General features: G+C 47.5%; 1 protein-coding gene across 1 annotated transcript in view; it reads right to left on the reverse strand.

Moving 5' to 3' along the window:
- Window positions 1-8,174, reverse strand: part of LOC104543657 (neuropeptide-like protein C4orf48 homolog) — a 9,951-nt gene extending 1,777 nt beyond the window's left edge. The window contains exons 1-2 of the mRNA XM_010188318.1: window positions 8,027-8,174; window positions 1,812-1,900 (exon numbers count right to left, since the gene is read on the reverse strand). Coding sequence (XP_010186620.1) covers window positions 1,812-1,900; window positions 8,027-8,159 — 222 coding nt within the window. The 5' untranslated portion in view covers window positions 8,160-8,174. The remainder of the gene's footprint in view (window positions 1-1,811; window positions 1,901-8,026) is intronic.
- Between the last annotated feature and the right edge of the window lie 1,955 nt (window positions 8,175-10,129).

The following is a 10,129-nucleotide window of genomic DNA, read 5'->3' on the forward strand; positions in this document are numbered from 1 at the left end:
GGAGCATTTGATTGTAAACTGGAAGACTGTGAGAAACATCAGTTACAAAAATTAAATATGACCCTGTTGGCATTGACTTGGGAAGTCCCTGATAGGAACAGTACTGCATGGGGCTGCTAGTAGTATTAAACTCACAGCCGTCAAAGGGCGGGTGATGTTTCAGATAACTGGTTGTTTTTGTTTTGGTGATGCCCTGTTCCTGTGCCCCTTGTTCTGCAGCACCAAAAGATGTCTGAACCAGTGCCTGGGCACCTCCAGCCTGTTCAGGTCCTCACAGAAGCTTATCTTGAGGTGCTTTGGGACAGGCTTTACCCTCTGTACTCTGCCTCACCTCTGAGAAGACAGTATTGCTCTCTGATGGGTTGTATTCTCCCACCACCCTCCATATAGGATATCCAACACATACATGTCTGAATATCTCTGTAAGTGGAGTTAAGGAATGGTGCTGCCCCTATTGCATTCAAAAAAACACCTTCCCAGTGCAACTTAGAAATTTAGAACCTCCTTTAACTGCCCGTGTAAAGCCTGGTGACAGTACGAGAACCAGCACAGCTGTGACTGCACAAGGTCTTGCTTGTCATGAGGAGGCACAACACATTTCAGCTGAACATAATCCAAACAGGTGAAATCCTGCTGTGCTCCAGCACAGTCCAGCACATCTGCTGGAGGTGAAACCCCTCTGTTCACACTTTACCACTTAGCAGCTATTTAGTATGAACCACAGTGCATGGGAAAGTTTTGCAGTGTAACCCATACTGCACTGAGAGCTCTGCCCTAATCAGTTTGCTATTGATAGGAAAAGCTAAAGGCACTCCAAACCTACTGTGTGGGGACCTACATGATTGCCCAAGGTCACCAGAAACCAAAGGCAAAGCGATGTAATTGCCCTCCTGTGTTACAGTTTGAGACACGTAATTGATTTACGTCTCTCTGGTTGACTCTGCTGTGAATGCAAATTTGAGCAAGGTGTGATTTTAGAGGAACAAGGAGCCCCTCTCACCTGCCAACAGAGAGGGTGCTGGTCAAAAGGCCACTTAAAGGAACTGGGAAATATGGCTGTGAACTGGTTTCACTCACCACAGGCTGCTTTACGTGTTGCTGGTGTTACTGGAGCTGCTATGGAAGGAGAGGTAGGACTAGACATATTGGGGGGGGCTTTTCGGAGGTGAGAGACCTCCTGCCTCTTGCAAGCTTCAGACAGCATGGGAACCCCTGTGGTAAGCCTCTACCCCAGTCAGTGTGTGTATGTATGAACCCATGTATGCATGCATTGCTGCACAATCAACACACCCTCATTTGCTGTTCATTGAGACCTCTGCAGAACAAGACTGGCTTATGAAGCTGCGAAGTGCCCTGTGTGCTGTGATAACTGCCTGAGTAAATGTGCTTTCCCATTTTTCACAGAGTATTTATCCATGAGCAAGGAATATATGTGCTTCCCTTTCCTCTCTGCTGGCTCTGTCTGACACCTCCTTGCTCTCCTGTTCACTTTCTGCTCCTGCCCAGTGAACAGCGCAGATAAAGAGTAAATCATCTTTCCTGTTCTCCTCTCCCTTCATACATCTTCTTTCCTTCTCTGTTTGATGCAGGGACTGTCTGGGGTAATTCTTTAGCCTGTTATGCAAGAAGTCTGACGAGATGATCTTTAACAAACCTCTCCAGCCTGTGAAAAATAATCTGTACTTGGTGCAATCCTATTTGCTGGAATGGAAGTGAGTCAGCAGAGATGTCGTGTCTGCTGAGCACAGACAGGCAGACCTGGCCACTGGGAGATAAAGCCTAAGTAGAAGCATTTCTATAGAAACACATACCCGTGTGTCTAGATTATACGCTGTCTTCTTCAAATCCTGCAACGCCCTCTGCATGAACTCAAACGCATGGCAATCAACGCAGGGACGACCTGGAAAAAGGTACAGAAGAAGACATCACTGTCACAGTATGAAATCTGGAGTGTGGCAGTGCAGAGAGGGTACACTCGGAGACCTTATAACACCAGGAGAAAAACAATTTTACCTGCACCCACACCTGCACCTTTACAAAGTTAGGGCTGCCTGTGGACACGGCTGTATCTGTCCTTGTGCAAATGGGTAAGGACCAGCAAAAACACAAGAGAATTTTGCTGTGTGTGCTCTTCTGAACATAGCCCAGGCTATGCATAGCCCCCAGCCTCTCCTCTTAAAACGGAAATCCTCAACACTTCACAGACATGGGTTAATTCTCAACTGATAATACTTAAAATAGCAGCTTGCAGTGGTTCGGAAATCAGACAGGCAGGTCTGTTCCTACAGGAGCTCTTACAGAGCAGCTTGGCAAGGGACAGTGCCAGATCTGTATTTGCTTCCTTTCACCTGCTGCTGTATTTTTTCCCTGCCAGGAATGCAAAGCATCCCACTGGCTCTGCAGCTGGTGCCAGTGTGTGCACAGAGGGGCAGGGAAAAGGCAGAAAAGAGGAGGAGGAAGGGACTGAACAACAACCAAAACAGCTGACTTCTGGACCTGGGTGTTTCTGCTTTGCCAGGACTCACCCTGCAGTGATCGTAGGCCCTTCTGTCCAGTCACAGAGTTTCTTTTCTTTTTCAGAAGAAATTACAGATACTGGAGGAAATGCAGAGGGAATGGGGAGAGAGGACATTTTACATCAATCACAGAGCCCCCATGTTGGGGGGAGCACTGAAATCCGCAGGCAGCCACTTGCACTGCTCTGACAGAGCAAAGAGGGTGCAAAGCTGCTGCTGAGACAGCTGGGGGGTCGCCATGTGTCTCTGTAGCACCCCATGCCTGGCACCCTCTGCCATTGGGACCTTCTGAGATGGGCCTGATGGATGGGAGCAGCCAGAGTGCTCTTTGGGCCCCAGCAGGCCCCTTAGGGACTTTGACCTGATCAGGGAGTGTTTCACTCCCCCCCATCCTCCTCCATCTCCCCTCCATGCAGCTCACATCTCAGGGAGACCCAGGAATCAAGCCAGGGATTTAATTACAGGGATATGGGGAGATGCAAAGTCCCCACCTCTACAACAGCACCACTCACAAAGCCTCTCTGGGCCTGAGAGGAGTGGCAACAGGGTGGTTTTGAGCACATTTCAAAGACACTCAACCCCCTCCTGTTTTCAGTAGTTCAGTAATTTAATTGTTTTCACTTCAGATCAGGGAGCAGAGCCCTTAGAAAGAACCTGCATCCTTGCTGTCAACAAATCCATTGTTCCTTTGGTGCCATGGCCTGCTCCCTCCCCTTGCTGTGCTCTTCTCAGAGAGCTCCCTGCCCTAGCTCCACCTCAGTGATGGGCTGCACACCCTGAAGTGATTGTCACTAACATTGTTCTCTAAATCTTGGAGAAAAAACACACTACAGATCATAAATTAATGTCTCCTGCTCTAGCATTGTGGAGGAAGCATCTGTGAGGAAAGCCATGAATTCTGTAGTCAGTCACCACCTGCCACCCAGAGGCTTTCCCAGGCCCTCATGAAGGCCATGTCCGTGTGGGATCATTCACAGCAGCCAAGTGCTCCTATGTAGACAGGGAGGAATGGCACAGCCATGCCAAGTGGTTAATTCACTTCTGCCACCCCTGTGGAAGCAGCTGCCCTGGCACCAAAGCAGCTCCTGCAGGAAAATGGTGGCACTGAGGACACCTGCCCATACAGCTCCATGTGTCCTGGATCAGCACAGGCCAAGGTCCTGACATGGCACTGCTCTTCAAAGCTGCAGTGCAGATGCAGGCAGTTTCACCATGTTGGGATATTCACTGTGTAATATAATTTCCTATACTGTCCTCCTTGGTGGAAGGTCCTTCTCCAGGCACAGCTGTCTCTGCTTAGCCAGCTATGTCCCAGGATGGGGTGCATCATTTTGACTTTCAGTGGCGCAGGGAGGACTCATGGCAGCAGCACCGCTGCAGATGAGAGGACGGCTGTACCTGGGAGGAGGTGCTGAGCAGCTGGGGAGGTGGCCATGAACTCCGCCACCCATGCAGCCCTGCAGAGCACCCATCTGCTTTGGGGATTGAACAAGGGCAGTGCTGATCTCTCTGTCATGCAGCTTGCACTAGCATGGAGCAACTTGAATGCAGTTCCAAATAAAATAGGGGCAATACACTTCTACCTGGAGCCTACAACTACATTTGGATCTTTACCAGCAGAGCTGCCCAAGTCCTTACTCTTGCTGAGCTTTTGAAGCTATTGTACTAGCCAGACTCTTCCAGTAACTAATAGCAGATACTTACTTAAGGAAGATATGAAAATAAGCCTCGATCAATGTTCTTCTAGACTACCAAGAGGCTGGAGGATATCCTGAGTCTGGCTACTGTTTCTGCATCTGATAAGCCCTCTATGAATTTCTGACACACTAATTTGCTCTGTTGCTTCCTGAATCCATGTAAACTTTGGCATCTGCAGCATCCTGTGGCAATGAGTTCCCCAGCTCAGCTGTCCAGAGAGTGCACAAAATACAGTTCCTGTCTGCTCTGAAGTTAACATCTGCTGCTTTAATTCCCTGCCTGCGATTTTTGCAGTGGAAGAGACAGTTATAAAAGATTCACCATCTTTGTCCCACTTACGACTTTGCTGCTCCCCATCACTTCCTGCCTTGATGTCTCCTCTCCAGATTGAAGAGTTGGGCTGGTGTGATGGCCTGTCTTGCTGGACTTAATCTCCCTTCATGTTCAGTATTTTCAGTAGAATGCCCATGGACATTTCCCCAGCATAAGGATGTGTAAGAGTCTGTTTCCTCAAAGGTTTTAAACAAATCTAAATATGTGCTGTTGCCAACAGGAGCAATCCCACCCTTCTTTCTGTCCTTGGCTCTGAGTTCCCACACCTTCCCTTGCTCACAGCAGGGGTGACCATGCCATTGCTTGGCCAACTGGATCACTGATTGTTTTTTCTCCAGATCAAACCCTGAATGCCCAAGTTTTGGGGCCAGAACAAGAAACAGGGCAAGGACAGGAGGACAGGTTATGGGGACGAGAAGGGCAGAGGCAGAAGAAGCTTACATCAGCTTACAGCAATCATGAAACCAAACCTTCAGTCACACCATAGCAAAGTACGGCATAGTGCTATTAATTCCTTGCTGACAGCTGGGAACAGGCTATCATTCATAGGGAGACTTAACAGGTTTGTGGATTAACATAATGAGAATTATCAAGAGTCAGCTATAATTCTTTAAATGGGTCCTGTCAGCATGAAGACTGCATGTGTCTTTGTGTGTCTGGGGAGGAGTGGTGGAGGAGGGCTTAAAATATGCGTCTTGGCTTCTCCTTGGTGAAAAACTGGAACTGAAAGCACTGTAGAAGTCTAATTTACTTTCCCTCACATGCACATGGCATTTACTCTTTGTATTTCATGCACCTTGGCTAATGAAAACAGACTGACCAGCTTCTGTTCTTCAAATTCCACATTTCAGCTTTCACAGTGGGTGATCTGGACTAGAAATGCAATGGGAGGTTGGGAAAAATACTTAAGGTTTTTGTAGTGGATTGCACTGAACTTTAAAGAAAATAATCCACAAATGTTAGTAACACCACTTCATACTTGAACAATATTTTGTATATGCAAAGCGCTGTGTATAAAGTGTGATTAATCACTGCTAATTAGCATTATTCATAAAGAGCTGGGCCTGGCTCTCTGACTGGCAGAAAGTGTGCCAAGTGGAGAGCAGGTGATGGTGCCCCAAGCCAGATATCGGTACCACACACGGGGCAGGATCTCTCTGCAGCACTAAGAAGAGCTCTGACTCACTCTCCTGTGACTCCTGCACCTCCCACACTTGCAGGGAAGTGTTGCTGCCCCTCTCCTGGTGCTGCAGGAGGGACATATTTCTCCCACCAGGTGAGAGAGAGAGGTTGTAGCGCTATGTGGTCCATGAGGGATTGCTCCTGCTCAAGGCATGTTCCCAGTCCTGTGCTGCACACGTGGGAACACAGAAAATCATCGAGCTCCACTGGTCTGCCCTGCAGAAGGACACTTAGTATAGTCCATGTACATCATATGTCTCTGTCAAGAACATGTACCCCTTTTCCTCTGTGGGTCACCTGGGATCACACAGCCACCATTTTACCTGGGCTGACCAGTGTGGACATGAGCACCAGCAACAGGAAAGGTGTGCGCATGTGCTGCAGTAGTACTGCCCCCAAAATGGGTCAGTGCCCAGCAACTCCTTGGTAGGAAATAGCCAGTAGAGCTGACATCAAGCAGGAAAAGCTCCAGGAATGTCTGTACTAGGTCACACCAAAGGTCTGCCTGGCCCAGTGCTCCTCCTCCCATCAGCTACATCTCTTGCAATACATTAAATGTGTCTGGGAGCATCCCCAAACTTTGAGAGCAGCTGGCATGGGGCAGCTCATCTCTGGACCAGTAAATTCTGTCTTCTAGATAGGCAAATGGCATCCTGTCACAGACAGAAGTGTGCCAGGGACCATTGTAGCACTACAAACAGGTCCTCATGCCAGGGAACATCCATAGGCACTTGGGCCTTCGTGGCCAACAAAGGATGTCCATGAAAGAGCACAAGAAAAGGGCAAGTGTGGAGGGATGTGATCCCAAAGACTCTCCCAGGCCTCAGCACTATGCAGCGCACAGCTCCTGAGCCAGAGGAACTGCTGCTGCATCTAACAGACCTTTCCAGCCCTTTCTTTTCCTTGAATTTACCCAAGCAGTTCTGCAACCCCATGCAGACTTTTAGCATCCACAGTGTCCTAAGGAGGACAAGAGAAGGAATCTTCCTCCAGGGCTCTTCAAGGGTCTCAGCAGCCTGGCCACAGGCTATCAAAAAGATAACTCCTTCAGACAGGGCCAGACACCCTGGCCAAGAGTTTTGTTCCACTGATTATATGGGAGCTTCCACTACACAAGCAGAACAAGGGACCACTATATACTTTTTCCCAAAAATTACTTGCCTCTGCTAACATAGACACACAAAAGGCATAATTTTCTCCCAAAACTTATTAAACTTAAGCAATGCCTATAAACCAGAAACACAAAATGGAGATATGGTCTGTTTTAGAACAGAACAAACTTAGAACTAATAAAAAGAGAATGGAAAAATAAGGGAATTCAGCATTTAAATTCTGTAGAATCAAATACACATAGATGTATTTGAAAACTAGTAATGGAATTACAGGAGAATAAAATGCAGTGACTAAATCAGGTCTTGTGTTAAATAGTTTGGTAGTCAAGTAAACAGATAGCTGTGATACATAGTAAGCGTGACTAAGAACCAGACTGGTTTGTATCCAATTACCTTCCTTTTTTTTTTTTCTCCCAGTGGATATTTTAAGTTTCTAATGAGTGGCTGCTTCCTGCTTGCTGTCACCAAAACACCCTGAGAACATTGACTCCATCCCCTATCTTTGAACTGTTGCCTTATTTTGGAGCTGAGGAAGTTTAACCAGAGACTTGCTCAAAATGACAGAGGAAGAGAATACAGAGCTGTGATCCAAATTCAGAGCTCCCAGCACCACAGCGTGCCCAAGGCAGTCTGTCATGTATTTATTTTTCAGCTTTGCAGAATAGCAGCAGGATTTCAGAAATCTATATATGTTTTACAAATACTGTTTGGGTCAACTTCCCCTGTGTCAGTCTATAGTAGTTACAAGAAAGTTGAACTTGACCTATTGTTTCAGCCAAATACTAAAATAAGCAAAATGTAATGCCCTAGCAGAAATAAATATAAATTTTCTTTGAACAATATCCAGACTAGCAAGGATGTCATATATATCATGGCAAATCTGGAAACAAAACTCTCAAGAAGCAGCTTTAACTACAATCAAAGAGCTTTAAAACAAGCTCCGATGAAAATTATAGTATGCAGTCAGTATTTTTACCTAAATAACTACCAATCCTTTGCTTCCTTGCTAACTTTATAAGTGGTGTTTTCATGTGCATTACAAATTCATCGTTACTCCCTCACTAATCAGGCAACGCGATGCTCCCCCTGGAGCTGAGGGGCTGTGCGGCTGCTGTGGGTGAAGTGAAGGAAGCAAAGCGGGACAGGGTGCAGCGAGAGGGCATGGGTGCGCAGGCAGGTACGTACTTTCGGCAGGAATGATGCTCCCAGAGTCCTGGGCGGCCCCCACAAGCCTGATGCTCAGCAGCCCAACCACCAGGACGAACGGGATTGCCACACGCGCCACACTCCAGACAGACGGCAACGCCATTGCTCCCATCAATAATTCAAGCTTTCTTCCCTGCCTGAAACAAGGAGAAAATCAGCAGTTTGCTCCCAGCAAAGGAGTGGACGAGACGTGATAAGCACAGACCCACATGTACACACAGACCCACATGCACACATCCCTGCAGCGACACGCCACGGGCCTGCGATGCGCCCCAAGGGCCAGTTTGCCAAGTACCTTCTCTTCCTCTTCGCCTGCTCCCAGAGCCTTGGAGTAGCTGCACCGAGCAGGCGAGGCTCCAGCAGCCACTCTGAGCATGCGTTCCCCCTGCATCCCCCCCTTCCCTGATTAGGGTCATTGCCATGGAGATTTGCTATAGCAACACTGAAAAATTGGAGCTGTCAAGTGGAGAAGGAGATTTAAAGGGACCACAGTGTGGTGGATGGTTGCTGCTGTACTCCTCCTCTGTCTCCGCTCCTCACAGACCATGTCCTCTTCTTAGCAAACACTGGCTGCTGCCATCTACATGAGAGAGTCTTAGGCAATTTTGGTGTTTGTTGCTTTTCTTCCCAAAGGGCCTGTGCTGAAATATGCAGCTCCTATCCCTTGCTTTAGCTGTACCTCAGTTAACATGAGATTTTGTTCCAAGGGGTTACAAATGAGATGAAAACTCAGAAGTTTACTTGGAAAAATTACAATCCCAGGCCTGCTGATGGCACCCTGGGCTCTGGGGGGAAGACTCTGCTGGGGGCTTTGTTAGCTACACTGAAAACGAAGCCTTGTGGACAACAGCAACATTGGCACATGACCAGGAATGTGGTTCCTGCACAGCGTCACACGAGGTGACCTTGATAACAGCCCAGCCAAAACCTACACACCACGAAATATTAAGAATGCTCACTTTAAGCTCAGCTCTTGATCTGGGATGTTACTAATAGACTGTGTCCTGATAAAGCTCAAGCAAGGGCTCTCCTGGAGAAGGGATCTCCATAAATACCTGGCTGAAATCAAGTATTCAGATGCGGAGGTGATATCTTTTGGAAAAGAGACTGGCTCCCAATACCTGTTTGCCCCAGAGCATGGTTAAAGACTCAACTTGCAACGTGTCTGTTCAATGCGTGGCTTTGTCCTCTCAGGGTAGGATGCTTTACCTCCTCTCACTGGGGAGCAGGATCCAGCCTTCCTGGTCTGCACAGGCCTTTCTGAGCCAAGACACAATTTATCCCTGGCTTTCTGCAGCCCTAAAGTCTGTCACCAGCAATGTACACTGCTTCTATTTCACTTGTTCCTGTGGCTTCCTAAGAATTACCTCTTAAGTCCTTCATTTCAGTGCTTATGCTTTTGGACCAGGTTAGCTTGAAAGTCAGGACTGCAGGCTCTTGACCATGTTCTGGCAAGATGGAACTGCCTTGTGCATGCAAGAGAGGACTTTGCAGGGGGGTTGTCCAGAGAAGTGGAAGCAAAGTAGTCCAATGTGGAACTGAAACTCAATTTCCCATGTGTGGAAGGTCCAAACGAAGGTCTCAGACAATGGGGTCTTCATAAGGTGAGGCAGGGCACACATGTACACCAAAATGGCTGCACTGACTTCAGGAGAAGCCGAGACTCCCAATCCAAGCTCTGAAGTCAGATGCCTGAAGTGAGGTTGTGTGAGATGTCCCCATTTAACACTGTTTGTCTCTTCACAGGCCTCAGATGCCTGGTAAAGGAGCAGCTCTGTAAGAGCCAGGATATAATGGAACAACACTGTACAGTTTGACTACACACTCGTCTAGGGCTGGTCACATAGTCTAGCCTGATCTGCAGTTTTAAATAACACCAAATGGAGATTCTGGCACAAAATCCAAACCTTACATTTCCATTCACCCTGGCATCTGTGTTTCTTGTGCATACTCTCATTTTGGTCTCGTGGCCATATCATACTTTTCATACCTGAGCTTCAAGAAGAGGACAGAAAGAAATTACCTACAGATGCAATAACCTTGAATCACAAAATCACAGAATCTCAGGAGTTAGAAGGGACC

The sequence above is a fragment of the Mesitornis unicolor genome, unplaced genomic scaffold, assembly GCF_000695765.1.
Source record: "Mesitornis unicolor isolate BGI_N332 unplaced genomic scaffold, ASM69576v1 scaffold20697, whole genome shotgun sequence".
Lineage (NCBI taxonomy): Eukaryota > Metazoa > Chordata > Aves > Mesitornithiformes > Mesitornithidae > Mesitornis > Mesitornis unicolor.